This window comes from Chanodichthys erythropterus, chromosome 12 (genome assembly GCF_024489055.1).
Source record: "Chanodichthys erythropterus isolate Z2021 chromosome 12, ASM2448905v1, whole genome shotgun sequence".
Lineage (NCBI taxonomy): Eukaryota > Metazoa > Chordata > Actinopteri > Cypriniformes > Xenocyprididae > Chanodichthys > Chanodichthys erythropterus.
This window is the reverse complement of record NC_090232.1, coordinates 9,215,344-9,235,017: the sequence shown is the minus strand read 5'-3', so window position 1 is coordinate 9,235,017 and position 19,674 is coordinate 9,215,344. Positions and strand designations below refer to the sequence as shown.

The following is a 19,674-nucleotide window of genomic DNA, read 5'->3' as shown; positions in this document are numbered from 1 at the left end:
TTGATGATGTCCTATTGATGTTGAAATAAATGTTTTTTTTTTGTTGTTTTTTTTTTTTTTTACATCAAATTGATGTAATTTTTTTATGTCAATTTGACGTCCATACACTGATGTCCAATTGATGTTGAAATAAAAAAACATTAGATTGACATCAATTTTTTGACGTTCACGCACTGATATCCAATTGATGTTGAAAAAACCCCATCATATTGACGTCAATTTTTTCACATTTTTGAGAAAGCAACAAACACACACACACACACACACACACACACACACACACACACACACACACACACACACACACACACACACACACACACACACACACACACACACACACACACACACACACACACACACACACACACACACGTTTGTTTTTGTGAATTGTGGGGACTTTCCATAGACTTCAATGCATTTTACACTGAACAAACTGTACATTCTATCCCCCTACCCTGCCCCTACCCCTAAACCTAACCCTCACAGGAAACTGTGCAAACTTTTACTTTTTCACAAAAACTCATTCTATATGATTTATAAACCCATTTACATTGTGGGGACCGCTGGCTGGTCCCCACGATGTAGGTGAACTCAGGTTTATATTACATCATGGGGACATTTGGTCCCCACAATGTAATATAAACAAAAGCACACACACACACACACACACACACACACACACACACACACCTATCTTCGTAAATCTAATTTTGACTGTTAAAGTTCTTTGAATTTGATCCAATTCAAAAATGTCACTACACCTGCTCAAAAGCATTTTTTTAATTCATGATTAATATTACATCACATAATGTGTGCTTATACAAACTGACAACCACAAGAGAATTGCATTCAATTAATTAATATGAACTAAAAAAATATTTTTGTTTGCAGTTTCAAGTACGCTAATGAACTAACTAACCTGACAGTTGTTTAAAAAGGTTTTGTAATGACAACTAGTCTAAAATTAAGAAACCCTTAGAAAACAGTAAAAACATTGAGTTGACATGTGATTCATTTAAAACACTTAAATGTGCTAGTCATCACTTATCAAGATGGGTTTTAATTTAATGGCAATCAGCCCATGCTTTCAGTAATATCTTACCCCCCCCCCCCCCCCCCCAAAAAAAAAGCTTTTAAAAGGATAGTTCCTTTTTTCCCAAAAAATTTATTTATTTGTTTGTTTTTTTTTTCAATTTTCTTCTGTTAAACACAAAAGAAGATATTTTGAAGAATGTCGGAAACGAGACAGTTGATGGTAGCCGTTGACTTCCATAATAGGAAAAAAAAAATACTATGGAGGTCAATGGCTACCATCAACTGTCTAGACATTCTTCAAAATATCTTCTTTTGTGTTTAACAGAAGAAAGAAACTACTACAGGTTTAGAACAACATGAGAGTGAGTAAATAATTACATTTTTTTTATTATTATTTGGGGTGAACTACCCCTTTAACATTAGTACAGGAACAATGCATTTTACAATAAGAGAGGGAATTATTTTTTAATCTTCAAATTTGCCTATATCATTTTATTATTTCTATTCAAACTGTGCAAACAGGCCTCACAATAACTGCTTATAGAAACAAATTAATTTTGAAATGTAAAAAGAGTGGGATTTTTCTTGCTTATATGTATCCTACAGTGAAATTTGTTACTTCGATACATATTTTCAATTCTAGTCACTAGATGGCAGTTCCATGATAAGCGGTGACATTGCTGCAGTTTCAGCAGTGTGAAGACGAACACACGATAAGTCCTACTAATCGATCTCGCTCATCTTCATTATTTATTTCGTTGAATAACATTCAGAGTTCGTTCGTTAAATTGTACGTTTAGATCAAAATTGAGTCTCACTATAAAAGACTTAACAGAATATTATATGGAATGTGGCAAATAAATAGCTCGATTATGATATTGTCTATTAGTAATGTCTTGTTAAACTTCCGTTAAAGGCATCATGGCGACTTACAGTAGAAACATCATGTGTGGAATATAGCAGCGGTTTATATCACTAGGATGATAAATGGAGTAACTAGGTTTTCAAGGTTCAATGTTGATGGCGGGAATGTTGCGTTCTGCACTTCTGAGAGGTGTTTTCACACGGAACAACAGTGTTAATGTTATAAAGTGCGCGTCAGCATCCCCAAATGTGCGCAGATCAGCCGTCCGTCCTTCTGAGCGAGTGCATCAGGGACCCTTGAGATGTTTTAGTGAATCAGTGACTTTAACACCTCCGAGATGGACTGACAGCAAAACTACTAGTTCAGACGCATCTGATCATGTGAATGAAGAAGATGCCAGCGATGTGTTTGGTGATTATTCCAGAAATTTCTCCTCCAGACGAACCTTTCGCAAAACATCCCCAGAGCTGCTGGATGCGAAATACAGGGATGCGGATGAGGAGGCCGCGCCGCTGGTGGAAAAGTTCAGGTCCAAAACGGGCCGGAAAAATACAACATACTGGTATTTCCTCCAGTGTAAAAGGCTCATCAGAGAGGACAAAGTACGTTGTCCAAAATCACTTAAGTGTACTTAAAGAGACACTTTCATTATTGTTTAAAAAGTGCTCTTTGCAAAGGTTTTACTGTAAAGTGCATTTTAAATCATGTTTTAATAATGCCATGCTTTAAAGAAGTACACTTATTTTGAGGTTTTGTCTAAAATATTAAAAGAACATGGTATTTATAATTTTAACTGTAATGTGATATTTTATTACATTTTAAAGTTAACATATTGTACTAAATTGCAACTACATCATTATAAATGCAAATACATGACATACAAGTTTCAATATAAATTACATTCAAGTATATTTTAGTTATCCATAAATGCATTCGGCAGTAAGCTTTAACCATATTTCAAAAACGATAGAAGTAATTGTGAAATTACATATAAAGATGTACCTAAGTCCAACATAAGTAGGTTAAAAAAACTCTTTAAGTTCATCAAACTGCATTTAATATAAATTTTAGCCATAACACATTTTCATCTAATTGCATTTAACATGCAATTAAGTGGCCAAAAGCATAATTCAAGGGATAGTTCACCCAAAAATGAAAATTCTGTCATCATTTACTCTTAAGTTGTTCCAAACCTGTGTGAATTTCTTTCTTCTGATGAACAAAAATGAAGATTGAGTGAAGAATTTCAGTAATCAAACAGTTGATGGACCCCATTGACTTCCATAGTATTTATTTCCATACTATGGAAGTCAATCAACTGTTACCCATATTCTTCAAAATATCTTCTTTTGTGTTCAGCAGAAGAAAGAAATTCATACAGGTTTGGGACAAATTGAGGGTGAGTAAATGATGACAGAATTTTCATTTTTGGGTGAACTATTCCTTTAAGTATGTTCCTTAAAAGTATATTATTTTATTATTATTATATTCGTTTTTTGTGTGTCACATAAATACAAGTATATATCAAAGTGTCTCTCTCTGTGTGTCATATAAACCAATGCACACTTTATTCTTTTTTTGTCTAGCTGGCTGAAGCACTAGATCTGTTTGAGGCTGATATGCTCAAAGGTGAGAGGTTACGGCCCGAGGAGTACAATTACACTGTTCTCATTGGGGGATGTGGACGTGTGGGCTACCTAAAGAAAGCCTTCCAGCTGTACAATAAAGTAAGCTGGCAATGCACACTTCACATTATGATGCTCTTTGATGTCATTAATTGTATTAAATGCTACTAATAATGATGTATAAACGACACACTTAAATGCTGTTTTTATGTTATGTTATGTTACGACTCAGATGAAGAAGCGAGGGATAGAGCCATCAGATGCTACATACACCGCGCTGTTCAACGCTTGTTCAGAATCACCATGGAAACAGTCAGGGCTGGACCAGGCAATGAAGCTCAAGCAAGAGCTTCTCAGGAAGAACATCCCTCTCAGTGCCATAACATGGCATGCTTTGCTCAAAGCAGTCGCTCTTTCTGGAGATCTGAAGTCGTGCTTTCAAATTCTGCGGGTACTAACTAATGTCACGACACATTTTAGTTTTGCATTTTAAATCTTTTTGCACTAACACCACAGTAATATCATTTGGTTTGTGTGTATATGCATGTATAGGAGATGCTTCAAAATGGACACCCCATCACACAGGAGACATTTCACTATCTGCTGATTAGCTGTGTGAACGACAAGCAGCATGGGTTCAGGCTGGCTTTACAGGTACTTGCACACACCTACGGACTAGAAACGCACATTAGCATTGGTGCATCGAAATAGTTTTCTAAAGAAACGCAGAAAACACAAGCTGCCTATCAATATTTCAGCTGAACAGATTTTACATATTGCTACTCTTAGGACCTGTTTACACCTGGTATTAAGATGCGTTTTGGTACACGCTAAATACAGGTGTAAACGGGGTCTAAAACATTTTGAGCTTGTTCGCTTTCGACCACTTCCAGAGGTAGGTGAAAACACATTCAGCCGGATTGCTTTCGTAGTGTAAGCGCTCATGTGGTCGAACAGCCACAAAAGACCGCCTGCTCTCTGCCGACTGACCTAATGCATAAACATTATGAGAAGCACGCTAGCCAGACGGGATTTAAAGGAACACTCCACTTTTTTTGAAAATAGGCTCATTTTCCAACTCCCCTAGAGTTAAACAGTTGAGTTTTAACGTTTTCGAATCCATTCATAGCTTAGCTTAGCATAGTTCATTGAATCTGATAAGACCGTTAGCATCGCGCTTAAAAATGGCTAGGAACGCTGATATGGCTAGGAACTATACTCTCATTCTGGTGTAATAATCAAGGAACTTTGCTGCCGTATCATGGCTGCAGCATGCGCAATGATATTACGCAGCGTCTCTCACAAACGTCTCCATGGTTGCAAGGCACGTTCCCTGTGCAAGCAGGGGCTCACGGGCGCTGCGTAATATCATTGCTCTGCTGCAGCCATGGAACGGCAGCAAAGTTCCTTGATTATTACGCCTGAATGAGAGTATAGTTCCTAGCCATATCAGCCTAGAAAATCACAACTTTTTATTTTCCGTCGGTCTTAGTACATGACGCAACTACAGAAGAGTCAAGTTTTAAATAGGAAAAATATCAAAACTCTTTGGTCATTTTTAAGCGCGATGCTAACGGTCTAATCAGATTCAATGAACTATGCTAAGCTATGCTAAAAGTGGTACCGCCGGAACCGGAGATCGGCTGAATGGATTCGAAAACGGTAAAACTCAACTGTTTAACTCTAGGGGAGTTGGAAAATGAGCCTATTTTCAAAAAAAGTGGAGTGTTCCTTTAAACTTTGTCGGCTGAAAACCCAAGTTTGGTTTGAAGATGAAAAACGTACCAAGCACAATGTTCTCTCATTCTTAATATCTAACAGGCACTCACAGAATTTGGCTGATCTTGCTTCTGTCGGTTGCCTGGAAAATCCAGCCTCACCACTGCACCAGCGGATGAGTCTGGTCGGCCATTGAATCAATTTGATTTCTAGGGCAGAGCAAATCTGAGCAAACAGGAAACGGAGTAAACCAATCAGAGAAGGGCGGATATAATGTTAGCAAAGCGACAAGAGAGTCAACAGCGAAAAGTAAATAATTAATGTGTTTTTTGGTCATTTAAAACTGAATTCACGGCTGAACAGAACAAACTCTCGGGTCTCCCGTGTGCAATCTTTGTTGATATTGAAGGGACTTTCGCCACACTGAAATAAACAAATCTGATTGCATGGTACGGTTTGGAGTTGACTTGCGACGGAGGGCGGACTGACCAGACTGATATATCTTGTAGAAGATATCAGTCTGGCCTTGCCAGACAATTCTGTCTGAGCAGAAACAAAAGCTGATGCTCCGTTAGGGCTGGACAATAATTCAATATCAATATATATCGCGATATAATTTTTTTCGATAACGGTGATATGATTTTTAAACACATTTCCGGTATTTCGATATATACATTACAACATTTCTCACTGACTTGAGGCGCAGCCGTTAGAAAGAGCAGAACGCGATTGGCCATTGGCGTGATGACGTACACCACAGAGACACGCAGCCATCAGCCAGTGCTCAGCGTTAATATGGTTTGTTTAAAATAGCAACATGGAAAACAGACAGACAGAGTTCAGATAATGTATGTTTCAGTCGATGGATGCGCAAACCGTTACAACAACGATAATCAAAAAGCGTGGACAAAACAGTCACTCTTTGTAAACTGTTAACAGCGAGTGCCGTGTGCTCTAATGTCCAGTCATTTACGCCGTCATCACCCGGGTGTTGATAGCGCGCGAGCGCAGGTGAGACCTGAACAGCACACGATGCTATCGGTTTAAACTAAACTCATTTAAGCTTTGCTGATTTAAACCTTCAAGAACAAGACGCGAAAGAGAACTTGCACGCGCTGTGAGAAGATTTGTGACAGCGCACACTTATTTCAGACAGCGCAAATACTGATTTCTCTTTCAAGTCTTGCGCTTCGGCGGACAAATTCATGCAAAAATTAAGTCAACATGCCCGTCTTGGCGAGTATCCCAGCAAACATAGTCGGTTATGTCTTAAGTGAACATATATTAGTCGAGAAAGACATCGCATGTGTAACAGTATATTATGTAGCTACTGGATCGTGCATGTCTTATAGGGGGAAAAAAACTATTCCTGCTGCCTGTTTTTAATGTTAAATCAAACAACAAATAACAAAGAAATCACTTACTGCTCTTGACTGAATAGTTTTTGTAACTTCAATAATGATTCATCTTTATTTATTTTATACAGTAAAAATAATGTGCAGTGTTATTTTATATTTGATTACTTTATCCATTCTGTACCTGAAAACTGCAGTTAGATACCTGAAAACCTGAAAAGCACTGTTTATTCTATTTGAATATTTGCTTTATTGTACTTATTTGTGATGTACTTATTTGCTCGTTCTTATTTTCTTTATTTTTATTTGACAGTAGTCTTATTTTTAGTAGGGATGTCCAGATCCGATCACGTGATCGGAAATCGGGCCCGATCATGTGGTTTCAGACTCGATCGGAATCGGACATTACCTCCCGATCAGGACTCGGATATATATGTATTAGGGGTGCAACGGTTCTCGGTAAAAAAATCGAACCACACCGTTCTCCACTTACGGACCGCACTTGCACTGCGGTCCATCTCGAATGACGACGCATCTATTGGTTAATATGGTTTGTTTAAAATAGCAACGTGGAAAACAGACAGAGTTCAGATAATGTATGTTTCAGTCGATGGATGCACAAAACGTTACAACAACGATAATCAAAAAGCGTGGACAAAACAGTCACTCTTTGTAAACTGTTAACAGCTGGTGCCGTCTGCTCTAATGTCCAGTCATTTACGCCGTCATCACCCGGGTGTTGATAGCGCGCGAGCGCAGGTGAGACCTGAACAGCACACGTTGCTGTCTGTTTTTAAACTAACTCATTCTCTTTCAAGTCTTGCGCTTCGGCGGCCACATTCATACAAAAATTGTCAACATGCCCGTCCTAGCGAGTATCCTAGCAAACATAGTCGGTTATGTCTTAAGTGAGCGTATATTAGTCGAGAAAGACAGCGCATGTGGAACAGTATGTACTGGATCGTGCATGTCTTAAAGGGAAATCAACTATTCCTGCTGCCTGTATTTAATGTTAAATCAAACAACAAATAACAAAGAAATTACTCACTGCTCTTGACTGAATAGTTTTTGTAACTTCAATAATGATGAATCTTTATTTATTTTATACAGTAAAGATAATATGCAGTGATATTTTATATTTGATTACTATTTGAAAACTGTTAGATACCTGAAAAACCTGAAAAGCACTGTTTCTGGATCTGTTTTTCGCTCTTCTTTATTCTTTTTTACGTAGGCTATTAAGTATCGGATCGGGACTCGGTATCGGCAGATACTCAAAATCAAATGACTCGGACTCGGACTCGAGGGCAAAAAAACGTGATCGGGACATCCCTAATTTTTAGGGTCACGGTTTCGGTACGGTTCGGTATGTGCTAATAGCACGTACCGAAACCGTGACCCTAAAACCATGAGACGAACCGAACCATGAGCAATTTGAACCATTGCACCCCTAGTGTCATCAACACTCAACAATGTTCCTGCCCCAGCAATGTGTTTTTGTTGTTTCTCACTGTTTTTTTCTGTTTTTACTGTTCACAATCTTTATCTTGGCTGAAGCACTTTTGTTTTAATCTATATTAAGGATAATAAAATCCGCCTACATTATAGTTTAATGTTAAAGATATTAATATTACAAAAGTGAGTGAGTCTTATGTTTATTTTTTATGTTTGTATGAAGGCTAAATACAAATAAAAGCTGAACATACATTTATTTGTACTGTTTTTATTTCTTAAATATTATATAGTTTTATAGGAAGAAATTTCATAGATTTGGCAAATTCATTTTTCAGACGTTGTGGCCGTTCTTGGCAGTTTTTCTGAGGCTATTATATAGTTCATATCGATATCGGAATTATATCGTATCGACCGAAATTAAGAATTATATCGTGATATAAATTTTGGCCATATCGTCCAGCCCTATGCTCCGTCATCAAACTGTGTAAACTGTGCAAGCTTATTTCGTCCATTAGATTGAAAGATCTGAAAAAAACCCATACATTTACCCACCCATAGACCCTTCCCTCAAAGAAATAGGAACAGATGTGGTTGAAAGAGGGCAAAAGAGACGGATTAAAACTCCAGATGTAAACGGATATATGTCTCCCTCATCTACTTGTGATTCGTTTGACTAAAATCATCTTAATACCAGGAGTAAACTTAGGGCATTTTCACACCTGTAGATCATTTACTTTCTTCTGAAACAAGGATTAAAAATTTTTCAATGTTGCAATTTCTTCTTGGTTCGGTTCTCTTTCACAAGGCAACATTTCTAAATAGAGCAAAATTAGTTAATACAAGTCAAGTGTGAGTAAACTCTCCTCTCCTCTCAAACTTGTGGTTTTCTTTGTACCTGTCATTACATTACTTTATAATTTTTAGCAAGCCTCGAAGCTTCGTCTATATTATATTTTGGACAGTTGTTCTGAAATATGTTCGTCCGACCAAATTTTAATAAGGCATTTCACTTTGTCTTTGCTCCAAGTTAACCCACGATTCATTTTAAGAGGCAAAACAAACACTGCTTTACATGCAACGTACGTAATTATATTATATAGAATCATATATTGTGATATGTTGTGTCATATATTGTGATACAGCCTTTGTTGGTCCGTTGGGTCAGATAATTTTCTCACCACAAGCGAACCGCTCCAGAGTTTGTTTGCAGTTGGGCCGAGACCACCTTGTTCAGGATCCAAGCGCGATTGCTGTGTTCACATACTGTATGCCTAAACGAACTGAACTAAGGGAGAAAACAAAAAAAACACTCCAAACGAGCCAGGTGTGAAAATGCTCTTACATCATGTTTGGTCACGGTGAAGTGTCCACACTGCTGACATGTTATCTGTTGTAGCTTATCCACGTTTACGAAATAGTCAAATCTGAGAAGCGCTAATAAAATGCAACTTTGGTCAATTAATTTCTTACGTATTATTGTATTATTATTTGTTTTGTAGGTGTGGCACCAGATGCTTAGGATTGGAATAAAACCAGACACTCAAAATTACAACATACTCCTGCGCGTAGCACGAGATTGTGGAATAGGTGATCCTAGTCTGGCTTCTGCGTTACTGCTGAAGATACCAGAAGAAGAGACCCCAAAACTCACAAGTGGAAAGAAAAGCCGGCGGACAAAAGTCAAAGTGGAGACGTCGTGTCAGCCTTTAGATATGGATGCATTTGAGAATGAGCTGTTTGTAGACACGCAGAGCCATGGACAAGCCAAAGACAATGATTTCACCCTTCTAAAGGAAAAAGATCTATGCAGAATAGACACATCTCAAGATGAGACTCACATGCTGCCTGTATTATCAAGTGGCTCTCTGACCTGTCAATCACAGTTATCAACACAAAGTTCCCACTTCCCAAACCTTCTGGACCCCAGCACTTGCCACTCAGGTGTGGTTGCCTTGGGGCCTGTGAACAGTGCCTCGGATAGACTTGCTCTGATTGGAAACCTTGATGGTTTTTTGGAGAAAATGTCCAAAGATGGACTGGAGCCAAACATCAAAACCATCACACTATTGGCTGATGTCATGGAAGCTGGCAGCCAATCAGTGCAGAGTTTGATTAATGTGGCCAAAGAGAGTGGTGTCAAACTGGATGTGACATTCTTTAACACTATGATCAGAAGGGTGGCCAAAGCTGGAGACTTGTTTGGGGCTAAGGTTAGAAACACATTTAATCATCTGTTCATAATGTTCCAGTAATGTTGCTTTTATAAAATAATATATTCCTGAAGCATGGCGTTAGCAATGCAAAGGTCTTGGGTTCGATTCCCGGGGAATGCATGAATTCACTTTGGAAAAAAAAGCATCTGTTAAATGCGGATCGGCAATAGTCAGAGATATCGCTGATGCCTTTTGACGGTAGTTGATGGATTATAAAAATGAGGATTAGCTACTCTTCATTGAAAATGTTTTTAAAACAGGCTACAATCCGACATCAAAACTGATTTTCAAGGTGAGAGACCTATATTCACAACCAGTGTTGGGGTAACGCATTACAAGTGACGCGAGTTACGTAATAATCAGATAACCTTTTTCTGGTAACTAGTAAAGTTACGCATTGCTTTTAAATTTACAACAAAATATCTGAGTTACTTTTTCAAATAAGTATCGTAAGTTACTTTGTTTTCCCATTTATTGACTCACATCTCTCCTGTCCCCATGTTGAGAGAAATCGGGAATGCAGAGGCATTGTGTGAACATGATGGTTATTCTAGACTAGTTCTAGACTAAATGTGAACATTCATTTACTCATTTACTTCTTCCCCTGCATCCTGTATTCCAGAATCGCAGCACAGCTGAAAGGCATGTGTTTGTTTTTTAACTGCGCCCTCTACTGTACATGTACTGAATTTGCATTTCCTTAAGCCTGAGGCTTATTCAGTTTCACTTTTGGTGTGAAAGGGCCTTAACTTTTTTCCCATAATAGAACTTTTTGTTGTTATAAAAACAAACAAACAAACAAACCGGTCAGCCCAGATGACAAAAAAGTAATGCAAAAATAAAGTAACACATTACTTTCCACAAAAAAGTAACTAAGTAATGCAATTAGTTACTTTTTTAGGGAGTAACACAATATTATAATGCATTACTTTTAAAAGTAACTTTCCCCAACACTGTTCACAACTTATTTCAAGAGTGCATGTTATAAAAGAAACATCATTCATTCTTCAGTCAACAGCTGTTGTTTGAGCCATGGCGAAAATGGCATTGTCATTTGTCAGCATTTTGTTTTCTTTGCATAGCAAAATAATGATAATAAAAATAGTATTAAAGGTGCTGTAGAACGTCTTTTTAAAAGATGTTATATAAGTATAAGGTGTCCCCTGAATGTGTCTGTGAAGTTTCAGCTAAAAATACCCCATAGATTTTTTTTTTTTATAAATTTTTTTAACTGCTTATTTTGGGGCATCATTAAATATGAGCTGATTTAGGCTGCGGCCCCTTTAAATGCTCACGCTCCACGCCCCAGGACCTCACGGTTGCCTTAAACAGCATAAACAAAGTTCAATAACAAAGTTATGCTAATATAACCCTCAAAATGGATCTTTACAAAGTGTTCGTCATGCAACGTGTCTAATCGCATAAGTATAGTATTTATTTGGATGTTAACATTTGATTCTGAATGAGTTTGATGGTGCTCCGTGGCTAAAGCTAACATTACACACTGTTGGAGAGATTTATAAAGAATGAAGTTGTTTATGAATTATACAGACTGCAAGTGTTTAAAAATGAAAATAACGACAGTCTTGTCTCCGCGAATACAGTAATAAACGATGGTTACTTTAACCACATTTAACAGTACATTAGCAACATGCTAACGAAACATTTAGAAAGACAATTTACAAATATCACTAAAAATATCATGACATCATGGATCATGTCAATTATTATTGCTCCATCTGCCATTTTTCACTATTGTTCTTGCTTGCTTACCTAGTCTGATGATTCAGCTGTGCACAGATCCAGACGTTAATACTGGCTGCCCTTGTCCAATGCCTTGAACATGAGCTGGCATATGCAAATATTGTGGGCGTACATATTAATGATCCCGACTGTTACGTAACAGTCAGTGTTATGTTGAGATTCGCCTGTTCTTCGGAGGTCTTTTAAACAAATGAGATTTATATAAGAAGGAGGAAAAAATGGAGTTTGAGACTCACTGTATGTCATTTCCATGTACTGAACTCTTGTTATTTAACTATGCCAAGATAAATTCAATTTTTAATTCTAGGGCACCTTTAATAATACATACCTACCACAATAACAATAACTATTTGCTATTACTATTATTATTATTAGGGGCCAAGCACCGAAGGTGCTTAGGCACCTATTGTTATTGTTGGCGTTCCGTACGCTTATTATTATTCTTCCGCTTCTTCTTCCGCTCTTGAAGTCTATGGCAGCCCATAGAACCGCTTGCGGGAAAGTTGTGAAATTTGGCACACAGTTAGAGGACAGTCTGACCTTTGTCCATAGCAAATTTGGAGTCTCTAACTCAATCCCTCTAGCGCCATCAGCTGTCCAAAGTTGCACTTATGTTTATGTTAATAACTTTTGAACCATAAGGGCTAGAAACAAAATTCTTTTTTCCTCTGATTCCTTGGGTCAAGACGAATCGATTGCACCATATGACGTCATTTTCCGTCATGAAAATTTTTCCGCCATTTTGAATTTTCTGAAAAACGTACTTTTTCGAACTCCTCCTAGGCCGTTACTCCAATTTTCACGAAAATTGAACCAGATCATCTTCAGACCATGCCGACAAAATGTTATGGAATTCAAGTTGATTTCTCAAACCGTTTTCGAAAAACACGCAAACGAATTGTACGTAGTGCTTGCGAAAATAGACATTAGGCTGTATCTCCGCAACGCTTTATCGTATTCAGACCAAACTTGGTAACTGTCATCACAAGCATGACCTGAGGCAACATGCAGCGTTTCGGCGCAGCGCCACCTAGTGGTGCGGAGATATGAAAAATGGCTATTTTTACTTATAACTTCTGATGGGTTTGGCCAAAAATCATGAATTTGGTCTCGTTGGATTCGGGGAATCATGCCGAGTCGAATGATATCCAATTTTCCCATATTGGACATTTTGGCCGTCGGCCATTTTAAATTTGGTGCTAAAATGCTGTATTTTACGAACGCATTAGCGTATCGTTATGAAACTCGGTATGGGTCATCAGCACAATGCCCTGAAGGAGCATACCAAGTTTAGGACCAGCGCCACCTTGTGGTCAAAAGTTATAACAAAATTTACAAAAATGCTAATAACTTTTGACTATATTAACCGATTGTAATGAAACTGTTTTCAGTAGATTCCTTGGGTCATGCTGAGAACATAGATATCAAACTTTCCATAGTCAGCTGAACTTCCTGTCCGCCATATTGTTTTTCTTTAAAAACCTACTTTTTCGAACTCCTCCTAGACCGTTGCTCCGATTTTCACCAAAATCGAACCGTATCATCTTCAGACCATGCTGACAAAAAGTTATGGATTTCAAGTCGATAAGTCAAACCGTTTTCGTATACCAGAGCAACGAATTTGAGGCATGATGCAAAAATGACTCTTGAAGCTGTATCTCTGCAATGCTTTATCATATTCAGACCAAACTTGGTATGTGTCATCACAAGCATGACCTGAGGCATCATACAATGTTTCAGCACAGCGCCACCTACTGGAGTGGAGATATGAAAAATGGCTGTTTTTGCTTATAACTTCTGATGGGTTTGACCAAAATTCATAAATTTGGTATGGTTCATCAGGACAATGCCCTGAAGGAGCCTGAGAAGTTTCGGACCAGCACCACCTTGTGGTCAAAAGTTATAACAAAATTGACAAAAATGCTAATAACTTTTGATAATATCTACCGATTGTAATGAAACTGGTCTCAATAGATTCCTTGGGTCATGCTGAGAACATAGATATCAAATTTGCCATATTCAGCTGAACTTCCTGTCCGCCATATTGTTTTTCTTTAAAAACCTACTTTTTCAAACTCTTCCTAGACCTTTGCTCCGATTTTCACCAAAATTGAACCGTATCATCTTCAGACCATGCCGACAAAAAGTTATGGATTTCAAGTTGATAAGTCAAACCGTTTTCGTATACCGGAGCAAAGAATTTGAGAGATGATGCAAAAATTACTCTTGAAGCTGTATCTCTACAATGCTTTGACATATTCAGACCAAACTTGGTACGTGTCATCACAAGCATGACCTGAGGCATCATACAGTGTTTCGGCGCAGCGCCACCTACTGGAGTGGAGATATGAAAAATGGCTATTTTTGCTTATAACTTCTGATGGGTTTGACCAAAATTCATTAATTTGGTATGGGTCATCAGGACAATGCCCTGAAGCAGCCTGAGAAGTTTCGGACCAGCGCCACCTCGTGCTCAAAAGTTATAACAAACTTGACAAAAATGCTAATAACTTTTTTTTCTAATTGCTCACTGCTGCTGTTGGTCTGATGCTCACGGCCATGTTGGCTGGCTTCTTGTGCCGTTTTTGTGCTTGGCCCCGTAATTGCTGCTTGCAGCTATATTTATATAATTAAAATTGTATAAATGTAAATAAATAGTAACTGCTTTCTCTTTCTTTAGGCTGTAAAAGCCCTTATGGTCGACAGAGGACTGGCTGCGAATACCCAGACGTTCTGTAGTATTGCTCTGGCTTGCCGCAGACAGAAAGATGCAATGCAACTCTTTACTGATATGGAGGTATGAAAACCAATTTCATCCATTTATTATTAATTTTCACTATTAATATGCCTAAGGACTCCTGTTATTATTAAGATTATCAACTCTTTCCAGCTTTTTTTTAGTTAATTTTTTATTCTACTTTGATTCACACTTTGATTATTTTTTGTTTTGTTTTTTTGCAGTCTTGTGGACTAGTACCGAACGCTCATGTGTACAGTGCCCTGATCAGCCAGGCCTTTAAGCGTTTGGACTATGCTTATCTGCACGAACTTCTTCGACACATGCACAAACTGCAGGTGCCACCCAATGACGTCATCATCAGACAGCTGGAGTTTGCAGCTCAGTATCCTCCTTCTTACGACAAGGTTAGAAACTGAATAAGGCAATCTCATATCAAACAAGATTCAAGATTTGCATGTCACATGTTATATCTAGAATACAACTTGCAGTGAATATAAACATGATCAGTTATAAAGTAATAGTAATAACAGAATAGCAATAAGGTAAGTATGATTACATGGTATTATTCTAAAGGTAATTTAATTATATTATTCAAGTTGAAATACATTGTTTTTCAGCATATCATTGACCTTTGACCTCTCATGGAATACCGTGGATCAATTATGCCTTGTATCTTTCTTTCGTCAGTTAAAATCACGGAACATATACCTGGACAAGATCGATGGCTTCCGTGGTTTTTACAGAGAATGGCTGGAGTTCATGCCTGGCCAGGAAACTCCACACCCCTGGGCAAAGTATCGATCCCCCAAACCAGAAGTGGAACAAGATGGAGTCACCTTACAAAACCAAGTTTCTGAATAAACCAAAGTCCTGAACTGTTTAATAAATCTGTGTGTTCAAGTGTATGAGGATAATCTGAGGCTGATTTTGCATATTTCATGTAATAATTGTAGATATGGTTCATATACATTAAATCATTGTATTTATTTGGGTGCCGTTTGTCTCATTAAAATACTATTATAAAATCATCACCACACAATAAAATAAATAAATTTGTGAACTAGCAGGAGACTTTAGTTTGATCATGCTTTAGCCTTGAAAGGCAGATGTATATATAAAAAATATATAAAAATATCAATTGCAAAAGGATTGTAACTTCCAGGATTTTTGTAACTGCTTTCTCATTAGCTAAAATAGAAAACTAATGTAATATGAAGATAGAAACTGCTACACTGAAAAGTGTACACTTGTAGTGCCTGTAAAATTGTTTATATATGGCCTATATGTGGTGCTCTTCTGTTGTCATAAAAAATACATGCAACATATTACAGGTATGTCAGTTTAAAGTTGTAAAATTTTATTTTTAGTGATTCTTGTAGCCTAATTAAGATTATGTTAATGTAACTAAATGCAAATAATTTTAATATGTATTGGGACCCCTGTGGAAGTTTGCTGAGACCCCCAGATTGAAAACCACTGTAGGGGAATCTTACAGTTAAATACCAAACAGACCAGATATGATGAATGAAGACCCGGAGTCAGAGTTTAAAAAAAATATATAAATTGAAGGAAATTTTACTGAAGAATAGTTTGCATTTTGCATTCATTATTCATTTATTCATTATTCGTTCTTATTCATTTCACTTTTGGTGTGAAAGGGCCTTTACATTTGCCAAAAATAGAACTTTTTTGATGTAAAAAAACAAAAACAAACAAACAGCCCAGATGACAAAAAGTAATGCAAAAGTAACGTAATGTATTACTTTCTATAAAAAGTAACTAAGTAACGCTAACGTAATTAGATACTTTTTTAGGAAGTAACAATATTGTAATTCATTACTTTTAAAAGTAACTTTCCCCAACACTGTTCACAACTTATTTCAAGAGTGCTTGTTGTAAAAGACACATTCTTACAGCCTACAGTTGTTGTTTGAGCTATGGCGAAATAATACATACATATTATAATAAATTTATATTATTATTATATAATTCTGAAGCCAGCTTAAAGTCTCACATAGAGATCGTAGGCCAGTTATTCTCTAAAAGAGTTCACTAACTGCATCATTACTTCAGGTTGAATGATTCTGATTGGCAAAGAAAATTAAGAATCTTCCACACATGAACAGATAGTTAGAAACATATCTCTATTCAGGGATGGACTGGGACCAAAAATCGGCCCTGGCTTTTTGGCCCAGACCGGCCCACCACCACATAAGATCACAAATACCACCCGTCCTTCCGCTTATATATATATATAAAATTTATTCTACTTATTTATTTATTTTTAGTTGTTTACAACCAAGTCACCAAAATACAATGAATACACACTGAGCATAACCCAACACACAACAGTAAATCTATTAGCCTTATTACAGTTTACTTATTCTTATCACAATGTTAATTGTTGTTGGTGTGGGTTACTTATATCCAACAAGCTATGGTAAACAAGCTAAGTAACATTAATCTCTAAAATAGCGGAGTAATCGGAAATAGCGGAAAAAATTCAGTCAAATTCATCAGTTATAATCTTTGTTGTTGTTGTTATGACTAATTACTCAGCACCATCAGCGTTAAAGAGAAAATAATCACTTCACCCGATGTTTTTGAATAAAATAGCCTTGACAGCCGACTTACTGGAACTCATCTGTCTGTAGAACTGTTCTCTCCCGCCGGCGCCGCCGGAATTCTACAGAATCTAAGCACAAGCGAGTGTGACGTAAGCGGTGGACCAAACCACTGTGAGGCAAGGGAGGGGTGACTCAAAATGTTTAATAAACTTAAAACGCCCGTTTGCGTTTGTATTGCTTTACTACTTACATAATTATTTTAGGTTTATATAATTTATGCACAATACTTAGCGTGGTTATTAATTATATTTTTTATATTGCGTGCAGGCAGAAATCCTATAGATGGTGCTGTTCAAAGATATGATTGAGCCAGTCCAGTGTCAATCAAGAAAACAACCAATGGGTCGCTAAGCTACATGTTTCATGAGCCGCGTCTGTCAGAAGGAAAAAAATAGCCTATGTGATATTTTTGACTAAAGTGTTTTGGGCCAGCAGCCCAGTGTCAAATGAAAAAGCATTGGGCCGCCGATCTAGGCCTACCACTTTCATGGGCCGAGAGAATTTTTTTTTTTTTTTTTTTGGCGGTCGGCGACCGTCGGCCCCAAAAAGCACGTCGGCCCACCGGGAAAGTGCCCGGTATGCCAGATGGCCAGTCCGCCCGTGTCTCTATTCTTGAGGATTCTGACGAGGGGACCCTGGATTTAGGTACTGGATGTTCTTTTGGGTCATGACATGGTGTCTTCAGGTCTCCAGCCAAATGCCATCTGTCCACTGATACCAGTACAGGACCTACACACACAGAATACTAGCGCACATACACAGATACACATGATTCACAGCTTCTTCAAGGTTGAAGTTGGTCTGAGATGGAAAACAGGAAATATTCCCAAAACATACTGATAAGTTGTACTTTTCTCTAAGTGAGAGGTACACACAATATTCATTATTATTTTCTAGTGTTTGAAAATGAAAAGGAATATACATTGTTAACATAAGTTGAAGAAGTCATTCAAATAATGTAATATTTAGAAAGATAAATGTTGATTAATAATTGTATATATGAAGCGGCAGTGGATTCCAGAATAGCAGTTCAAATGTTATAAAAGTGTAAAAAGAGCATCAGGAATGTGAAAATGTTCTATGATCCACAAATGATAAATCTCATTATTATATTTTGTGTTGTTGTTGTTGTTTTTTTTTTCTAGACAGCTGAGATGGAAATATATATTACATAGTATATGTTAGAAATATACAACATTTTTGTGGTATGGTTTGAGAGCAATATGAGCAGAATTAAGAAACTGTGAGTCTGTGCAAGATCATTGTTTGGTTGATCATTGAACATGTACCAGCCTATCCACCGTATGGGGATATATTGCATCTGTATATCCTTCTTTTACTTGTATTTTCTATCAGTATTGGGAACATTTGAAGTATAATCTTATAATGTGAATTAAAAAAAAAAAAAAAGCTGTACATGTGCCACCATTACAATGAAAGCAAGAAGATAATGAAAAAGTGTTTGGGAATGAACCAAAAAAACAAACCAAAACCAAAACAAAACAAAAAAAAGAGAGGAGGAAAACACCTGTGAATGAGGTCATTGGTTATGAACAGTATAAAAATGGAAGCTGCGATTGGGACTGTTTGATGTTCTGCAGGCATCTCGGGTTTGTAGTCTTGACCAATAAAGTCTGAGTTTTGGAATCTGGAATATAGTATATATTTATTAGAAATAAATATGTTTTCCTAGGGTATGAGGGTATTCTGCTCTCCCAATTTAAATGTTGTATATGATTTTGGACATATCAGTCTACCTGGGGTACAATTTAAATGTTCTTCTGACATTTTTTTAATAGAGTTGGTAGTGTGCCACCATTAAAAAGAGGCTAAGAAGGTGGAGAAATAAGAGTAATGGGGATGGGCCAAAAAAGAAAAAGTGGAAAATACCTAAGTTCCCAATATCAGAACAGGATGGAAAAACTGTATGAAACAGAGAGATATTACTGAAGTGGCCACATGTTCAGCTGGCATCTTGGCTTTGTAACACACTTTGGCATCTGGAAGTCAATAACATCTTTGATATCTAGAATTTCTTTTCTTTTTTTTTCTTTTTTTCTTTTTTTTTTTTTTTGCAAAGAGAGAAGACTTTTTACAACAGACGTAGGTGGTAATGCGGAAAGGTCTATTTTATTTTTTTCCCTTAAACATTAAATTAATATGTTTTTTTTCTAACAATAGACATTTGCGGAGAATCGTTAATTTGTTTAATTATTTTTTTCGGAAATACATGACAAGATACTAAAGATATACTGTACTGTAAGTATTTATTT

The 19,674-nt window shown here is 37.1% G+C and overlaps 1 protein-coding gene across 1 annotated transcript; it reads left to right on the top strand.

The window, feature by feature from the left end:
* Positions 1 to 1,934: 1,934 nt before the first annotated feature.
* Positions 1,935 to 15,821, top strand: ptcd1 (pentatricopeptide repeat domain 1). The gene is made up of 8 exons (XM_067404663.1): positions 1,935 to 2,505; positions 3,490 to 3,630; positions 3,761 to 3,979; positions 4,081 to 4,182; positions 9,557 to 10,267; positions 14,715 to 14,831; positions 14,996 to 15,178; positions 15,462 to 15,821. The coding sequence occupies exons 1-8, from the start codon at positions 2,053 to 2,055 to the stop codon at positions 15,633 to 15,635; spliced, it is 2,100 nt and encodes a 699-aa protein (XP_067260764.1). The 5' UTR covers positions 1,935 to 2,052; the 3' UTR covers positions 15,636 to 15,821.
* The last annotated feature ends 3,853 nt before the right edge of the window (positions 15,822 to 19,674 follow it).